General features: G+C 37.4%; 1 protein-coding gene across 2 annotated transcripts; it reads left to right on the top strand.

Moving 5' to 3' along the window:
* The first annotated feature begins 15,833 nt into the window (after positions 1 to 15,833).
* Positions 15,834 to 18,697, top strand: LOC25490153 (serine/threonine-protein kinase Aurora-2). 2 transcript variants are annotated; one of them, XM_039832143.1, is made up of 9 exons: positions 15,834 to 16,000; positions 16,400 to 16,530; positions 16,765 to 16,911; positions 17,015 to 17,110; positions 17,337 to 17,432; positions 17,529 to 17,625; positions 17,715 to 17,832; positions 18,000 to 18,072; positions 18,204 to 18,697. In XM_039832143.1, exons 1-9 carry the CDS (start codon positions 15,952 to 15,954, stop codon positions 18,303 to 18,305), a joined length of 909 nt encoding a protein of 302 aa, XP_039688077.1. In that variant the 5' UTR covers positions 15,834 to 15,951; the 3' UTR covers positions 18,306 to 18,697. The 2 variants fall into 2 exon arrangements, with proteins under 2 accessions (XP_039688077.1, XP_013462066.1); XM_013606612.3 differs by having other exon boundaries at positions 15,835 to 16,002; positions 16,408 to 16,530.
* The last annotated feature ends 1,498 nt before the right edge of the window (positions 18,698 to 20,195 follow it).

The following is a 20,195-nucleotide window of genomic DNA, read 5'->3' as shown; positions in this document are numbered from 1 at the left end:
ATACTTGTGTTGGAATTATACTTTCTTGGGATCTTTTTGGATTTTTATAACAGGGGCAATCTCTTATTTGAATTTATGTTGGAATCATACTTTTTTGGGATCTATTTGGATTTTTACTACCAAGATGTATTTTGAGTTATGACTATGTTTTGAATTTGAGCAATTAGCCTATGAAATTATTATTGTTGGATAGTTTTTATCTTATTTTACAGGGGTCATTATTTTAGTTTCTAAAGTGACCGAGTCACCGATTCAATTCGAGTTAATCCGGTTAAATAACTATATAAATTTAATCTAAGGACCGAGTTATCTAACCGAGTCATTCGAGTGGTTCCGGTTCAGTCATGCAGTTCGACCAATGACTCAATGATTCGACCATTAACCCATTGACCCAGCACCCCGCCGAGTCGATGATCGAGCTGAGTTTTAAAACTATGCTCGTGTCATCCTAATCAAAGTGCCTTTGGAGCCAGACTTGTTAGAAAAAGACGAGGATGGATTAGAGGAAGATTGTTTGTAAAAGCTCTAATTGAGGCCCGTAGAAAGAAAATGAAAAGAGGAAAAGTTTTCATTTCCTTGTTTAGAAAGTCAAATGGTAGAATTACCTATATGGAAGTTTGATGCAGAAGATTATGAGACTAATGCGTAGCATACACACTGTTATACCCTGTTTTTGGACCTAAAAATACTGGGCCCCAATTTCATTTCAAACTTTGTCAATTATCAAATTTCAACTGCACAGTTCAAATTGTCTCTGCCTCGCAGTATTTTCAATCACAATTTCATCTATGTTTTTCTTGCATAAAACCTTTTGAAATGTCTTTACTTGTCTTATAAGTCATTCAAAAGTGTCTCTGGATCATTACATTGCTTTTACCACAGTTTATTTCAAATTTGCAAGAAAGTCATACAGAAGGGTATTTTGGTCATTTCCTGCAGTGGGACCCATTTTCATCCTTGTGACTGTCTCTGAGTCTTTTCAGATTGTTTTTTTAACATTTCATCAGTAAACCCTGTTAAATTCATTTCAAGCTTGCGTCTGAGTCAGTGTTAAGTCAATTTCAATCTGTTTAGGTCATTTTTAGCCCTAGGGGCATTTTGGTCATTTCACACAAAATTTTGGCATAGAGAGGTTACTTTGAAGTACCTCATTTAAGCCATTGGTTCGTTTTAGTCCGTTTTGTCAGTTTTATTTTTGTTTCGCTTTACGTTTGGTCAAATTACGTTTTTTACTCAATTTTATTTTTAATTGCATTTTGGTCCCTCAATTGAGGCCCCAAAATTGCATTTTGTCCAAACAATTTTCTATTTCATTTCAGTCCTTTTTTATTATTTTTATTTTTTACATTTCAGTCCTTTTAGGGTTAATTGCAGTTTAGTCCTTAAAGTTTTTGTTTTTGCAGAAAAGCCCAAAGTTCATTTCAGGACCAAGGCCGTGCCACTTTGATACAAGTCCAGATGTCACAATTCCATTGGTTCCAATGCACACATGTCAACTATAAATACAGTGAGTCAGATTCAGAGCCATTAATTACACGCCAACTCATAAACACAAACTCAATTTTCTCTTTCTCAGCAATTGGATCAAAACAGAAAAGTTTCTCAAAATTTCTCAAGAACACCAAGAACACAAAACCCTAACCGTTTTCCAGAAATCAAAATTCATCAGAATCAACAGTTTTTTGGATCAATTCTCAGAGATTCTGTGGAATCTTCATCATTGAATTGATCATTCTCTGCAATTCCAAACGCGAGCTCGCATTGAAGCAAGCTCAAGCGTTGATCACAGAGCGTGAAAAGAAGAAGGAAAGAAGCAGAATCTGCAGAATCTGGACCGGTGAAGCAAGCAGAAGAATCAATAACACAGAAAACACAGAATCAAGTTTTTCCAAAGATTTCCTCCATTAAAGGTTTCAACCAAAACCTTAGGTAAAACTCAAAATCTCTTTCTCAGAAAATAATATCATAGTTTAACCCTGTAAAAAATCACGCAAGCAAGCATATCAAAAAAATTTCCAGAATTCAAAGAAAACCGTAACCGTAAGCACGAAACCTAGATCCATAAGGATCTAAGTTTTGAAAACAAGAACGAATACCAGAAGAGTAATCAAACGACGAAACGATGTAGATCTTTAAAGATCTAAACGTTTTTGTTCAAAAATCAAAAATCATTTCAAAACCGTATAAAGTTTTTCCAAGATCTACGTCGTTTCAAGCTATGTTTGGAAAAATAATTGCTGGATTCGTGTTTAGGGTTAAAGGACGAATCAAAAGATGCAAGAATCTTTGAAATCTGGAAAATTAGGTCACCGGAAACTGCATGAACTCGCCGGAGAAGATGAAGTTTCCGGCGGACCTTCAAGGTCTCCGCCGTAGCTTCATCCTCGCCGGCGGCGAGGTTAGAGAGAGGTGAGAGATGAGAGAAGAGAGAAGAGCTAGAGAGAGAATGAGAGCAGCAAAATGAAATAAACCGGAGCTCCTCCCCTTATATAGCCAGTGAACCGGACCGGTCCAGGACCGGTCCATTCTCCTTTGATTCCTGGCCGTTTGATCTAGGGTTTCAGAATCCTGGATCAATCGTGTGGTCCCTGTACTTTCCTGTGTTTTGGCTTTGGGCTTTGGTTTGGGCCTAGGTCTCTTGTGCGTTTCTGCCTCTTGTCTTGCTATTTGCACTGTTTTTCTTTGCTATTTGAACCAATGTTTTGATTAAAAATCTTGATAAATTTCCTAGAAAATCCATGCTTACTTCTTGATTTTTTTCTTGATGTTTTTATGGTACTTTTGCATATTGGGATTGGCAAAATTCTTGTATGATTAATCCATGGCATTTTAATTCTTTCTTGGATTATTTCTTATGATTTTTTTGCCAATTTTATCATTGATTTGTGAATATGTGATAAAGGCCTTTTGATATGTTAATGTGAGGTGCTCATGCCTACAATCCCATGTTGATTTTGCTGTTTTAGATTGATTCATGAAACCTTGATTTTATGAGCAATGTATGCATACTCTAGAAAATAATAAAATGCTAATTCTATCCCAAAATTGGTATGAAACTAAGCTTGCTTGTTTCTAATGATCCTATGATTATAGCTTGAGATAAAAAAAAAACTATTTCAAACTTGTTATAGCATGAGAATTAGAAGCTACAAATGCCTTAGGTTTCATATCAAAATTTTAGGGTTTATTATCATTTTATTACTATCTTTGTGGCATTTTATGCGTTGTTGCCTCTTGCTACTCTTTATGCTTTATTTCACTAACAAGTTTATTTCCATGTTTCATGCATCTCATTTAGCATTCCCTCCACTTTTTTTTAGCCTAGCATTTATTTTCACAAGTTTTAATTCACTTGGTGATGTAATTTGTTATCATTGGTTTGTAGCTTGGCAAAGGGGCCATAGAATGTATTTAGGCAATTTTTGTAATATGGACTATGGACACTATGGCGCACCGGCACGCACACACTCACCCTAGATGTATGCCTAGGATTGTATGTGTAGATATACGGCTAGGATTGCATGGTTAGACGAATGTTTAGGTTTTAACACTTAGAAAAATCCAACTTTTTCCCAAAATATGCAAATAACCTCATTTGAAAACTTTTTTGCAAAAAATAAAATGGGAGTCAAAACTCCTCATTTCCCTTTATTTTTCTTAAGCAAAATTTCCAATGAATCTTAAATATACATAGACTTTATTTTGAAAAAGACTAATTCCACCTCACATTTTCCAAATCTTATGCCCTTGAGGCCTCTCATCTCTATTCTTCAAAATCTCTTTTCAAACTTAAAATCAACCAACAAAAACAAAAACCGTTTTTTTGAGAACGAACTACGATCGGTTTTGATCCCGTAAAACGGTACGTAGGCAAGGGACTTTAACCCCTCCAAGCCGAAATAAAAATCAAATTCTACTTCTTCTCACCCCCATTCTTCACTAATCATACATTCCTTTTTTACAAATAAGCAATAAAACTAAAGCGTAGAAATAAACTTAGGAGAACGGTTCTTATGGAATACCATAATCGCTCCGGGTGCCTAACACCTTCCCGTAGCGAAAACGACCCCCGAATCTAGAAACTTTTTAAGGGTTTTTCTCCTTTTACCCTTCCCAAGAAAAAAGAGAGATATCAACGGTCGAAAGGTTCAAGTCCAATTAGTGGCTTGGCACCCAAAAACCATGATAACAGAAATGGCGACTTCACTGGGGATTTTTTTTCTTAGAGCGGGTCACACCTAGTTTTCTTTTTGCTTATGTTTTACTTTATTATTTATACATGTGAATATTTTGTTTATTTTCATTTGACGTGTGGGGTGAGAATATCAAAAGTCCTATACCCGGGCTGAGTGAACTTATGTTTAGGTAGAGATATAATCGACAATTCGATCCGGGGGTTGCCTCGTGTATTGGATTATGCGATCAATCTCACATAGCTGAGGCATTTTGAAGGTGATATTGTCGGCGTGTGTTGTCATGCTTAGGCACTTCACTTTCAATTGTTCGACGAAGCTATGAACCGTAGTTACCAAACCCATCCTAGCCTTTTTAGGACGTAGTGCGGTGGCTAAATTGAGTGTTGTCTCAAACTTTAGTCGTCACGCGATACTACACTCAAACTAGACCTTCTCACAAATAATCATGGAACGGGTGTCGTCCTGTACTACCATGATATATGTGAGAGAGGTTGCAGTTTGGGAACTGTGTTAGAACCTTGGTTACTATTATCCAAAGCCTTAGTTCACCGGACGCCGTGTCCATCCGTGGCCCTGTTACTTTGAATCTCAACCCACCTTGTTCTTTGTAACTAAACAACACAATCATGCATACATGCATTCATGCATAATTTTTTTTCATACATTCATCGAAGGATTGGACAAATTAAAAACTTTGTAAACATTACAGGTATGAATTTGCTTGTTTAGATATTGTTTACAAAACTCCTAATTTGTCTAAAAATCCTTCGATGTCCAAAAGCAACTTTTGCATTTGCATTTGTACATATCATGCATCATGTGCATCATTCATCAAGCCACAAGAGGTTTCCAAGTGCTCACTGCCTCCTGGTTCTTCTGCCACAGATTGAAAGGTGGCTCGTGCTCGGAAAGTTTACGAATCAGACAGAATACACCGGACTAGACTCTACAGAAAGAAGAATTCGGCAGCCATGGAAAAGGAAAATGCTCAGCTCCGTACCGAATTAGCTTCTCTGAGGGAAGAATTGGCTAAGGCCAATGATACCATGACTGCTCTGCTAGCCGCCCAGGAACAATCATCCACCGGTTCACCAACAACGACAGCAGCAACAAGCTAGACCTACCTTTCCTCTAATACCAATGCTATATGCTGAGTTGCTCCCGACTCTACTTCTCAGAGGGCACTGCACAATCAGACAGGGGAAGCCTCCACCTGATCCGTTACCTCCCAGGTTCCGGTCTGACCTCAAATGTGATTTCCATCAAGGTGCTCTGGGTCATGATGTCGAAGGATGCTATGCTTTGAAATACATTGCGAAGAAGCTCATTAACCAAGGAAAGTTGACTTTTGAGAACAACGTCCCTCATGTCCTCGACAAACCTCTTCCAAATCACGCTGCTGTGAACATGATTGAGGTATGTGAGGAAGCTCCTAGACTTGATGTCCGTAACGTCGCAACTCCTCTGGTGCCTCTACACATCAAGTTATGCCAAGCCTCTCTGTTTGACCATGATCATGCCAATTGCCAAGAATGATTCTGTAATCCTTTGGGTTGATGCGTTGTTCAAAATGACATCCAGAGCTTGATGAACAACAATCATTTGACTGTCAGCGACGTCTGTGTGATTGTGCCAGTCTTTCATGATCCGCCCGTCAAGAGCGTGCCTTCAAAAGAGAATGTTGAGCCTCTAGTGAAAAGGCTGCCCGGACCAGTACCTTATACTTCTACAAAGGCTATTCCTTACAAGTACAATGCCACATGAATCTTCTACAGTGCTGAGTTTATCAATGCAATTACTGAAGAGGCGACTGGATGTAGTCCTAGGCCTATGTTTGTTATACCAGGAGGCATTGCGAGAAATTGTGATGTCATCAACATTCATTCAATCATGCATGTTTCCGAATAATGTGTCTTGTTGCTTAAGTGTTTTGTTTTTCAAAATAACCATCCTCTCGCTCTGCCCGAAGCGAAAGTGATATTTCTGGAAGGGCGTGTTTGTTTCGGCATCGCCGTTATTAACAAAAATCGTCGTTTCTTTCACGACTTTTATTTTTTAGTGATTTTTTTCTCTTTTTTCTTGGAAATAATGGTAATACCAGAAAAAACCAAAACATCTTTATTTTTCTTATCAATTTCAAAGAACTGCATAAAAGAAAAAAAAAACCATTTTCTAAAATCATTCAACCATTCTATGCAGTTTGAACCATAATAAACCCGTTGAACACAGTAATCCTACGGTTCCTCCAAATTTTGAATTCCCTGTGTATGAAGCCGAAGATGAAGAGGATGATGATATACCATATGAGATCACTCGACTGCTTGAGCAAGAATCAGCCTATTATATGGAACGATGAATGCCAGGAAGCTTTTGATAGCATCAAGAATTACCTGCTGGAACCACCTATCCTTGTCCCTCCCGTGGAAGGAAGGCCTTTGATTTTGTATTTGTCAATGTTTGATGAATCTGTGGGATGCGTGCTTGGTCAACAAGATGAGACTGGAAAGAAAGAACATGCTATCTACTATCTAAGCAAGAAGTTCACCGATTGTGAAACTCGGTATACAATGCTTGAGAAGACTTGTTGTGCTTTGGCTTGGGCCGCTAAACGCCTGCGTCATTATTCGGTGAATCATACAACTTGGTTGATATCCAGAATGGATCCGATAAAGTATATCTTTGAGAAAGCTGCTGTTACTGGGAAGATTGCACGCTGGCAGATGCTTTTGTCTGAATATGATATTGTGTTCAAAACCCAAAAGGCAATCAAAGGTAGCATTCTTGCCGATCATCTTGCTTACCAACCTCTTGATGATTATCAACCAATTGAGTTCGATTTCCCCGATGAAGAGATCATGTATTTGAAATCAAAAGACTGCGAAGAACCGTTGATTGATGAAGGTCCAGATCCCAATAGCAAGTGGGGTTTAGTCTTTGATGGTGCTGTCAATGCTTATGGTAAAGGAATTGGGGCAGTCATTGTATCCCCACAGGGGCATCACATCCCTTTTACCGCCAGAATTCTGTTCGAATGTACAAACAATATGGCTGAGTATGAAGCATGTATCTTTAGGATCGAGGAAGCAATTGACATGAGAATCAAACACCTCGACATCTATGGAGATTCCGCGCTCGTCATCAATCAGATAAAGGGTGAATGGGAGACCCATCATGCTAAGTTGATTCCTTATCGGGATTATGCGAGACGTTTGCTGACATATTTTACAAAGGTTGAGCTGCACCATATTCCTCGTGATGAGAACCAAATGGCTGATGCTCTTGCTACTCTATCTTCCATGTTTCGAGTAAACCATTGGAATGATGTGCCAATAATCAAAGTGCAACGCCTTGAAAGACCTTCACATGTGTTTGCTATTGGGGATGTGATCGATCAGGCTGGTGAAAATGTGGTTGACTATAAACCCTGGTACTACGACATCAAACAGTTCTTGCTGAGCCGTGAGTATCCGCCGGGTGCTTCCAAACAAGATAAGAAGACCCTGAGAAGATTGGCCAGTAGATTCCTGTTAGATGGAGATATTCTGTATAAGAGAAACTATGACATGGTATTGTTAAGATGTGTTGATGAACATGAAGCAGAGCAGTTAATGCATGATGTACATGACGGTACCTTCGGGACCCATGCTACAGGGCATACTATGTCAAGGAAGTTGTTACGAGCAGGTTACTACTGGATGGGCATGGAGCATGATTGCTACCAGCACGCCAGAAAGTGCCACAAATGTCAAATCTATGCTGATAAGATTCATGTGCCTCCGCACGCTCTCAATGTTATTTCATCCCCATGGCCGTTCTCAATGTGGGGCATCGACATGATTGGAAGAATTGAACCGAAGGCTTCAAATGGTCATCGTTTCATCTTAGTGGCAATTGACTACTTCACCAAGTGGGTTGAAGCAGCATCTTATACCAATGTGACCAAGCAAGTGGTAGCTAAGTTCATCAAGAACAGCATCATATGTCGATATGGTGTTCCCAGCAAGATTATTACCGACAATGGTACCAACCTGAATAACAATGTGGTGCAAGTTCTTTGTGAAGAATTCAAAATTGAGCATCATAACTCTTCTCCTTATAGACCTCAGATGAATGGTGCAGTTGAGGCCGCCAACAAGAATATCAAGAGAATTGTCCAGAAGATGGTAACCACTTACAAGGACTGGCATGAGATGTTACCCTATGCTCTACATGGCTACCGTACTACTGTGCGCAGTTCAACCGGGGCAACCCCTTTCTCTCTTGTATATGGTATGGAAGCAGTTCTTCCTTTGGAAGTGGAGATCCCATCTCTCCGTGTGATCATGGAAGCAAAGTTATCCGAGGCTGAATGGTGCCAAAGCCGGTATGATCAGTTGAATTTGATTGAGGAAAAACGTATGGATGCCATGGCTCGTGGACATTCATATCAAGCAAGAATGAAGACTGCCTTTGACAAGAAAGTTCATCCTCGAGAATTCAAGGTAGGGGAACTTGTATTGAAAAGAAGGATAAGCCAGCAACCCGACCCAAGGGGCAAGTGGACGCCTAACTATGAAGGTCCTTATGTTGTCAAGAAGGCCTTCTCTGGTGGTGCTTTAATCCTTACACACATGGACGGTGTAGAACTTCCAAATCCAGTGAATGCCGATATAGTCAAGAAATACTTTGCCTAGAAATATGAAAAGAACAGCGTGGTAGGTCGAAAACCCGAAAGGGCGGCCTAGGCAAAAATGCGCTTCCCGGTGGATCGAAAACCCGAAAGGGCGGTCCAGGCAAAAATAAGGGACAAAAAATATATATATATGAAAAAGCTCGCTGAGATTGCACGCAACTCAGGCAAGAATGAGCGTCTCGATGAATCGAAAACCCGGAAGGGCGGTTCATGCAAAAATGAGATTGAAACAAAAGGCAAGTAACTATATCTGGCCAACCACCGTCCCCCTTGGGGCATCTGCAGCTGTTAATGACCGTCTTCATCAAAAGCTCTTATGCTTGCGAATTCAAAGTTTCTAGGAAATGTCATGATTACTGTGTTCAATGTACCACCAACCAATAAAATTACCATTTTCCAAGCTTTGTAAATCCGTGGAGTCACGCCTTCGGCTGACCACCACTCTTATACATCAATTTGAGCCTGTGCTTTTGTTTGAAACTCTGTTTTCTTTTTACTTTCAAAGCTATGTACAAAAACATTTTCTTTCTATTTTGATAATGACAATGCTTGAAACAAACATTTTGAAAATTGAAAACTTTTTGTCTATTTTGAGAAGCAAACCTGAGCAACAGGGTACATTCAAATGAAACATGCATGAGCGAGAGTATGTTGGTGTCTATTCCAATATATGTTACAAGCAGGTTCTCCTCCAGGATAGTCTGTGGTCAATGGCAAGAATGAAAAAACAGAATAAAAATGCATGAAAATGAATAGGCTCGCTAAGTTGAAAACCCGAAAGGGCGGCTTAGGCAAAAATGAGCACCCCGCTGGATTGACAACCCGAAAGGGCAGTTCAGGCAAAAATGGGGCATTGAAAATAATTTATTTCCCCGGTGGGTCGAAAACCCGAAAGGGCGATCCAGGCAAAAATGGGATGCAAAAAATGATGAATGAAAATTGAGAAAATAACATGCAAAAAAGCATTGACCACATATGCGACGTCCACGATACATCCGGCATTATTCCCAGTAGAGTCTCCCGAGATTCTATCCCCAGCAAGTTGCATAGCTACCTGCCCTCCGCCATGGTTCCGATACGTCTCCCAACGACGTCATCTCCAAAGAGGATTTCCAGGAACGTGTAATATAGCACGAGCCACTATGTGCCCAATACTCTAATGTCTTGTCTTCCCCGTGAAGTCGTGCCTACGAATTGCCAACAGTCATGCATTACAAGCATTCATACATGCATAATCATGCATATTACGTGCCCATGCATTTGATGAAACTGTTATATCATCCATGCATATTTCCAATGTCAAACATCAGTCTCAATTCAACACTCATGTCAGGTTTTCTGCCAAAACCTTGTGAGCCAATAATATCGGTCAATTTCTACCTTTCAAATCAAACCAACGTCAAGTCAATCTCAATCTATATTTTGTCAAAAACTAATCCCCTGTGAATTTGTTTCTGTTCGGTCAAGTGCCCAGCTCAATCCAAGAGCAGCTTGTACCTGTCAATATGTTTCTGTTTGGTCAAGTTACCGGTTCGCATCCAAGAACGACTTGTACCCGTTTACTTTTCAATGCTGTCGGTCGAGTTACCAGTTCGAATCCAAGAACAGCTCGTACCTGTCTATGTGTCTATGATCTTGGTCAAGTGGCTAGTTCAAGTCCAAGAGCAGCTTGTACCCGTCTATCTGTTTCTATTCGCTCAAGTGGCTAGCTCGATCCAAGAGCAGCTTGCACCTGTCTATTTGCCATGTTTTCAGTCGAGTCACCAGTTCGAATCCATAAGAACAACTCGTACTTGCCAATTTTCTCTTTTTCCCAGTCGGGTCACTAGTTCGAATCCATAAGAACAACTCGCACTTTCCAATATCCTCAAGTGAGTTACCAGTTCGAATCCATAAGAACAACTCATGTTTGTCCAGTAACCTCTATCCCCTGTGAAGTGACCAGTTCGAATCCATAAGAACAACTCACAGTTGTCTGTTTGTTTCATTCCCGGTCAAGTGGCTAGTTTGAATCCAAGAGCAGCTTGTACCTGTCCAACTTGTTTCTAGTTTCCCGTTACTCTGCTATTCACTATCTTTGTCAATGTCTACCAATCCCGCAATGGATACGACATATTTTGTTAATTCCAATCCCCATGAGGTCCTGCATTCATAATCCAAATAATGCATGGCATGCATATTATTTGAAAATGGGTAGGCGTATTTTTACGTCCAAACACAGTGCAAATGCTAATATTTAAGTATCTTCGTCCTGTCAAGCCAAAGACTCCGTCTCTTGACTCTCCAGACAAAGAAACTTAAATAGGGGCAGCTGTTATACCCTGTTTTTGGACCTAAAAATACTGGGCCCCAATTTCATTTCAAACTTTGTCAATTATCAAATTTCAACTGCACAGTTCAAATTGTCTCTGCCTCGCAGTATTTTCAATCACAATTTCATCTATGTTTTTCTTGCATAAAACCTTTTGAAATGTCTTTACTTGTCTTATAAGTCATTCAAAAGTGTCTCTGGATCATTACATTGCTTTTACCACAGTTTATTTCAAATTTGCAAGAAAGTCATACAGAAGGGTATTTTGGTCATTTCCTGCAGTGGGACCCATTTTCATCCTTGTGACTGTCTCTGAGTCTTTTCAGATTGTTTTTTTAACATTTCATCAGTAAACCCTGTTAAATTCATTTCAAGCTTGCGTCTGAGTCAGTGTTAAGTCAATTTCAATCTGTTTAGGTCATTTTTAGCCCTAGGGGCATTTTGGTCATTTCACACAAAATTTTGGCATAGAGAGGTTACTTTGAAGTACCTCATTTAAGCCATTGGTTCGTTTTAGTCCGTTTTGTCAGTTTTATTTTTTGTTTCGCTTTACGTTTGGTCAAATTACGTTTTTTACTCAATTTTATTTTTAATTGCATTTTGGTCCCTCAATTGAGGCCCCAAAATTGCATTTTGTCCAAACAATTTTCTATTTCATTTCAGTCCTTTTTTATTATTTTTATTTTTTACATTTCAGTCCTTTTAGGGTTAATTGCAGTTTAGTCCTTAAAGTTTTTGTTTTTGCAGAAAAGCCCAAAGTTCATTTCAGGACCAAGGTCGTGCCACTTTGATACAAGTCCAGATGTCACAATTCCATTGGTTCCAATGCACACATGTCAACTATAAATACAGTGAGTCAGATTCAGAGCCATTAATTACACGCCAACTCATAAACACAAACTCAATTTTCTCTTTCTCAGCAATTGGATCAAAACAGAAAAGTTTCTCAAAATTTCTCAAGAACACCAAGAACACAAAACCCTAACCGTTTTCCAGAAATCAAAATTCATCAGAATCAACAGTTTTTTGGATCAATTCTCAGAGATTCTGTGGAATCTTCATCATTGAATTGATCATTCTCTGCAATTCCAAACGCGAGCTCGCATTGAAGCAAGCTCAAGCGTTGATCACAGAGCGTGAAAAGAAGAAGGAAAGAAGCAGAATCTGCAGAATCTGGACCGGTGAAGCAAGCAGAAGAATCAATAACACAGAAAACACAGAATCAAGTTTTTCCAAAGATTTCCTCCATTAAAGGTTTCAACCAAAACCTTAGGTAAAACTCAAAATCTCTTTCTCAGAAAATAATATCATAGTTTAACCCTGTAAAAAATCACGCAAGCAAGCATATCAAAAAAATTTCCAGAATTCAAAGAAAACCGTAACCGTAAGCACGAAACCTAGATCCATAAGGATCTAAGTTTTGAAAACAAGAACGAATACCAGAAGAGTAATCAAACGACGAAACGATGTAGATCTTTAAAGATCTAAACGTTTTTGTTCAAAAATCAAAAATCATTTCAAAACCGTATAAAGTTTTTCCAAGATCTACGTCGTTTCAAGCTATGTTTGGAAAAATAATTGCTGGATTCGTGTTTAGGGTTAAAGGACGAATCAAAAGATGCAAGAATCTTTGAAATCTGGAAAATTAGGTCACCGGAAACTGCATGAACTCGCCGGAGAAGATGAAGTTTCCGGCGGACCTTCAAGGTCTCCGCCGTAGCTTCATCCTCGCCGGCGGCGAGGTTAGAGAGAGGTGAGAGATGAGAGAAGAGAGAAGAGCTAGAGAGAGAATGAGAGCAGCAAAATGAAATAAACCGGAGCTCCTCCCCTTATATAGCCAGTGAACCGGACCGGTCCAGGACCGGTCCATTCTCCTTTGATTCCTGGCCGTTTGATCTAGGGTTTCAGAATCCTGGATCAATCGTGTGGTCCCTGTACTTTCCTGTGTTTTGGCTTTGGGCTTTGGTTTGGGCCTAGGTCTCTTGTGCGTTTCTGCCTCTTGTCTTGCTATTTGCACTGTTTTTCTTTGCTATTTGAACCAATGTTTTGATTAAAAATCTTGATAAATTTCCTAGAAAATCCATGCTTACTTCTTGATTTTTTTCTTGATGTTTTTATGGTACTTTTGCATATTGGGATTGGCAAAATTCTTGTATGATTAATCCATGGCATTTTAATTCTTTCTTGGATTATTTCTTATGATTTTTTTGCCAATTTTATCATTGATTTGTGAATATGTGATAAAGGCCTTTTGATATGTTAATGTGAGGTGCTCATGCCTACAATCCCATGTTGATTTTGCTGTTTTAGATTGATTCATGAAACCTTGATTTTATGAGCAATGTATGCATACTCTAGAAAATAATAAAATGCTAATTCTATCCCAAAATTGGTATGAAACTAAGCTTGCTTGTTTCTAATGATCCTATGATTATAGCTTGAGATAAAAAAAAAACTATTTCAAACTTGTTATAGCATGAGAATTAGAAGCTACAAATGCCTTAGGTTTCATATCAAAATTTTAGGGTTTATTATCATTTTATTACTATCTTTGTGGCATTTTATGCGTTGTTGCCTCTTGCTACTCTTTATGCTTTATTTCACTAACAAGTTTATTTCCATGTTTCATGCATCTCATTTAGCATTCCCTCCACTTTTTTTTAGCCTAGCATTTATTTTCACAAGTTTTAATTCACTTGGTGATGTAATTTGTTATCATTGGTTTGTAGCTTGGCAAAGGGGCCATAGAATGTATTTAGGCAATTTTTGTAATATGGACTATGGACACTATGGCGCACCGGCACGCACACACTCACCCTAGATGTATGCCTAGGATTGTATGTGTAGATATACGGCTAGGATTGCATGGTTAGACGAATGTTTAGGTTTTAACACTTAGAAAAATCCAACTTTTTCCCAAAATATGCAAATAACCTCATTTGAAAACTTTTTTGCAAAAAATAAAATGGGAGTCAAAACTCCTCATTTCCCTTTATTTTTCTTAAGCAAAATTTCCAATGAATCTTAAATATACATAGACTTTATTTTGAAAAAGACTAATTCCACCTCACATTTTCCAAATCTTATGCCCTTGAGGCCTCTCATCTCTATTCTTCAAAATCTCTTTTCAAACTTAAAATCAACCAACAAAAACAAAAACCGTTTTTTTGAGAACGAACTACGATCGGTTTTGATCCCGTAAAACGGTACGTAGGCAAGGGACTTTAACCCCTCCAAGCCGAAATAAAAATCAAATTCTACTTCTTCTCACCCCCATTCTTCACTAATCATACATTCCTTTTTTACAAATAAGCAATAAAACTAAAGCGTAGAAATAAACTTAGGAGAACGGTTCTTATGGAATACCATAATCGCTCCGGGTGCCTAACACCTTCCCGTAGCGAAAACGACCCCCGAATCTAGAAACTTTTTAAGGGTTTTTCTCCTTTTACCCTTCCCAAGAAAAAAGAGAGATATCAACGGTCGAAAGGTTCAAGTCCAATTAGTGGCTTGGCACCCAAAAACCATGATAACACACACCAACTACCTCGATTGTTTTTTCTGCAAGACAAACAAGACTTTAGTTTTTAGATCCTCGGTGAATAGTTCCTAGGAGATTGTTTGATGATCGGACAAATCTAGTTGGTGGCCTTATCATAAGTTGTTAATTTGATGCCTGATTCACATGCATGTATTTTGATGCATAACATATTGGTTATAAATTGATCTATTTTGGTGAAGGTTGTTTATATATATATATATAGAGAAAGATAATAATAATAATAATAGATAGATGAATTGAATCAATATAATTAATTAGACGGTCAACTCGTGCGACACACGGGTCTTATGTTTTAATATATGTTAAAATAAATAAATATTTCATTAAAAACATACAAACACTAAAAACGGTAAATTAACAATTGAAAGAAAGAAACATTATCCAAAATTCCAAAATAAAAACATTAGCGAAATGTAATATCTAAAATCACTAGTTACTATAAATTCCTAAAAAACAATTATATTTTTGGAGATTCTCTAAAATATTAAAAACAAATCCCTAAAGAAAATTGAAAACGGATTAAGATAAAAAAATATGCTACTCAAAACGATCTTTTTCTTTATATATACCAATAAAAAAATTGTATTTTTTTAAAGAATATATAAGAATTTCTACTGATAATGATACAACAACAACACACCGAACTAACATAATATTTATCTAAATCGGTTGGACCATTAAACACATAAAACTAGGTTATTATAAGTTTAAATTTGTCAGACTTCAACTTTCATAAATGCTAATGAATGTTCTACTTTTTAAGAACGTTAAATAGTAACTTTTCATAAAAATTTATGAATTTAATTAATTAAAAATTAAAGTTTTTAACTTTTAAAACGAATAATTTCTAAATTTAAAATTCTTAAAAAGTGTCTTTAGAACACTCATAAGCAAAATCCTATTTTTATTTATTTTATTTTGGTAGATAGATAATGTCCATTTGGCATATTGAGGGTGACGCTCCTTTGATAGAAAAAGACAAAAAAGAGAGAAGGACGGAAGGATTTGAAAAAGAATAGAGAGAGGCAGGATTGGAACACGTGGCAAGTATCCGTTATTCGACCGTTACAAAAAATGTGTTGGGTGTTAATTAACGAATGAATGAACGAAGGAAGAAGCATTGAAGAAGAAGAAGAGCTGCATTCATCTTCATCGCTTTCTTCTATTTCAATAAAAACCTTCTCTCTCTCTCTCTCTCTCTGAGATCGATATGGCCATCGCAACAGAGACTCAACCTCAGCCTCATCAACAACACCATACGGTAATCAATCATCCATTCATTTATTTCTAGGGTTTTTCCATTTTCCCCTCTTTTATTTTTTATTTTATTTCATCATTCGATTAATTAATTAATCACCGCATTGTATTCTTCAAGCTTCGAATTATTATTATTCTTGATTTCATATGAAACGAATTTTTCCCCTTCACCTTCGTAATTGTATTTAATTTCTCAACAATTAGCTACGAATTTCAAATCTAAGGAGGTTGAAAACCTCACCAGAGACGTTGATGCTTAAAATCGTGTTCATTGTCAACAAGATCTCATCCTATTGTTTAGATTCATAGATATTTTCTGTTCATGTTGATTTTTGGACCTTGTTGCTCCGAACTGTGATTGTTTTCAACAAGATCTGATGGTATGATAATGTTCATTGTTTCGTTGCAGGCTTCTTCGGAGGTATCAGGTTCAGCTAAGGATCAAAGAAGGTGGATTCTAAATGATTTTGATATTGGAAAACCTCTTGGTAGGGGCAAATTCGGCCATGTCTATTTGGCCAGAGAAAAAACTGTGAGCTTCTTTTTTCCTTCTTCCTATTCTTCCATTTATATTATATCTTACATTCAAAATTTCGATGCAAAATTATTCAATTACATGATGTTGAATTTAAGAATCTGAAATGATTGTAATTTCATTTGTTATTATTGTTGGTTGATTTGTGCTGGTTGTTTTGCTGTTTTTCTTTACATTGTTTTTATAATTACGTGTTTATTAAAATGTGAAATGTGATTATATATGATACAGAGTAATCATATCGTTGCGTTGAAAGTACTCTTTAAGAGCCAATTGCAACAATCTCAAGTTGAGCATCAGCTTCGCAGAGAAGTTGAAATACAGAGTCATCTGCGACACCCTCACATCTTGCGCCTTTATGGATACTTTTATGATCAGGTATATACTTCTTACCTGTGCAGCTGATGCATTTAGAGTCTAGCCATGTATTGCTGCTGAAGAAGGTTAAATACACAGACTAATATTTACTTTTTCATTGCAGAAACGAGTTTACTTGATTTTAGAGTATGCACCCAAAGGTGAACTTTACAAGGAATTGCAGAAATGCAAATATTTCAGTGAAAGACGCGCAGCTACTGTAAGTACTAATTTCCCCTCCTCACATGCTTTTGTTTGTGAATCTCTAAAGTATAAGCTGATGTAACTTTTCATTGGTGATTTGTACGTATCCCAAACCTAGTAAATACCGAAATATAACATGATAACACTTCCGACACAAATAACATAGAGTGTGTATCTGATTAGTCATGTGGGTGTTCTTCTGAAACTGACAAGCTTATGGTGTTATTTTGTGGTTGAGGCAGTATGTTGCATCATTGGCTCGAGCCCTTATATATTGCCATGGAAAGCATGTCATACACAGGGACATTAAACCAGAGAACCTTCTTATTGGTGCACAGGTGATCCCCCATACTTAGACTATTGTTTCTTTTATGGTTCTTTTGCTTGTTGTTTTCAATTTGTGCTGATCATGTGAAAATCTTCTTCATTATCAGGGTGAACTTAAGATAGCGGATTTTGGGTGGTCAGTGCACACATTCAATCGCAGGCGGACCATGTGCGGCACACTGGATTACCTTCCACCTGAGATGGGTATGTTCAGTTTTGGCAAGATTTTTACGCACTTTTTATGTTAGTCTATCTATAATATGATGAGCCTAATTTTTTTGAGGTTTCAACAGTGGAGAGTGTAGAACATGATGCGAGTGTGGATATATGGAGCCTTGGTGTCCTTTGCTATGAGTTTCTTTATGGAGTTCCCCCTTTTGAGGCTAAAGAACATTCTGATACTTATAGGAGGTAAGCACCAAGCATTTGAATTATAGCTTATAGATCATCATGTATGAGTTTTTTTTGTTTGTATCAGAATGAACTAATGGAAAGTAAAAGGAAGTAACCATTGAACAAGACTATAAGATGCTATTGACTCTGCCGCGCTTAACATTGCTTCTTTATATTGTAACCAGGATAATTCAAGTGGATCTCAAGTTCCCTCCTAAACCAATCGTTTCTTCTGCTGCCAAAGACCTCATCAGCCAGGTTTTACTCTGTTCCATGCACTATGGATTTTTTTTTTTGTGAACTTCTCTAGAGAATTTTCTTTTCACGGTTTATTTTATTAAAGCATTTTTTCCTGAGTGTTTTTTTCTTCTCATCTTTTAAACTAACAGATGCTGGTCAAGGATTCCTCTGAACGACTACCATTGCACAAACTCCTAGAACACCCTTGGATTGTTCAGAATGCAGAGCCCTCCGGTATATACAGGAGCTAGTGTGCCTTGCCAACTACTTTCTTTTCTTAATGGAAATCACAAGAATAGCAGCTTCTTCAAAATAATTGACTGATGCTGAGATGATGCAAAAATTATTTGAAGATTTGTAAACTTAAAAATTTAAAACCATTTGGTTGACTGATGGTTGCTTGAAGCATCTGATAAAAGAAAAGTATTTGTGTGAGAGGAATCAATTCACCACATCCTTTTTCACATGCGATCTTATCCCCCATAGATGTCTTGTTCAGAAACAGAATAACCAATTTATTATATCCAATTTTTATGTGTATTATTATTATTATTATTATCATCATCATACATTGTAGTGTTTTGGATAATATGTGTCATTGTTCTGTATGTGTATTTACTCAGTAGTTTTTTCTCCAGCAAAACAATAATGTTAGGTTTTGATCTTTCATCACTTGGTGCGCTCTTTCAAATATTAGGTTTTTTCTTTTCTCAGTTCTTCCTATCACTGCTTTCATATATTGCATTAGTTACATTCTTTGTGACGTGTTAGATGGTAACATTTTAACAAACTTGACTAAATCTTGTAAAATATCAATATTTTAGGTGTTTCCTGAAAGAAAAAGCATCAATTGAACGTTTTAGATCATTGATATCACAAAGGATCAGTCAGATGTTTGTGTGTGCGACCGACCTCAATTGCAACTATGTTGAAGTTGCATAAACATAATAAAAGATTGATATATACAGTTAGGTATATTCGTAGTGGGTTTGTAGGAGTTTGGAAAACTAAACCAAAATGATTTTTTTTTGGGATTAAATATGTTATTAGTCCCTGCATTTTGCGTGATTTTGAAGAATAATCCTACATTTTAATAAATGTTTTTAAAATACCTACGTCCTTGCTGTCAAGTTGGGCTGAATGAAATGGGTCAATAAAACCCGACCCATGGATCCAACCCAATTCATGGTGGATTCAAACCCCTAAATTCCCAAATTTCTTTCTCCTCCTCTTCTGCGATCTCTACTTTCCTAACTTTCTTCTTCCTTCCTTCCTTTTCGATTTCTCCCCTCATATAACCTCCCCTTCCTCCTTTTTAGCTGAAGAGCGACATCAGCTATGGAATGATACTTCTGCATCTGAAAGATTTGGATCCAATGGAGTCTACGACGATGGATAGGGGCGAAAACATTGATGTAATCAACGGCGGAGGATAGGTGAGAGAGATAGAGCGTCGACGATTGCGTTGGCAGCGGCGAACTCGCCGTGAAACCAAGCGAGGATTGCGTCTGGCTGAAGAGGTGAGGTTGTGGGACCTACAACGGTAGGTCGATCGGTGGTGGTGTTTGATGTTGGGAAGAACAAAGATCTTAGGTCGAAATCTGGCTTTAGAATTGTCGTTTGTGAAGTAGTAGAAACAAAGATTTGTGTTTGCCCAGAAAAGCTGCTGGTGGAGGTGTTTGTTACGATGAAGGGACTCCATTTTCTCCTTTTTTGGTTTTAATTTTGTCTTTTGTGTTAACTAATTAAATTAACTACACTACCAAAAAATTTAATTAAATTAACTACAAATCAACACTAATAATATTATTAATTTACATTCATTTAATGTGGGACCCATTACTGCCACATATACATTTATGTGTATTTGATTATTTGCGATATCATAAAATAATTGGGACCACCATCTGCCACTTCAGCGTCTGTTAGAAAATTAATGGTAACGACTATTTATGATAATGGAAAAAAAAATATAGGGATTTTAAAAATATTTATTGAAATGTAATGACTATTCTTTAAAATCAGTCATGCAGTATTTAACTTTTTTTTTATAACAAAATTGAAATGCTCATTGTTAGCTCTAACAAATTGAAAAATTATGCATCTTTGTTCTTAATCGGATTTAGTAAATCCAAACAATA

This window comes from Medicago truncatula, chromosome 3 (genome assembly GCF_003473485.1).
Source record: "Medicago truncatula cultivar Jemalong A17 chromosome 3, MtrunA17r5.0-ANR, whole genome shotgun sequence".
In the NCBI taxonomy this organism is placed as follows: Eukaryota; Viridiplantae; Streptophyta; class Magnoliopsida; order Fabales; family Fabaceae; genus Medicago; species Medicago truncatula.
Note: the sequence above shows the minus strand (reverse complement) of the source record. Positions and strands in the feature narration are given on the sequence as shown.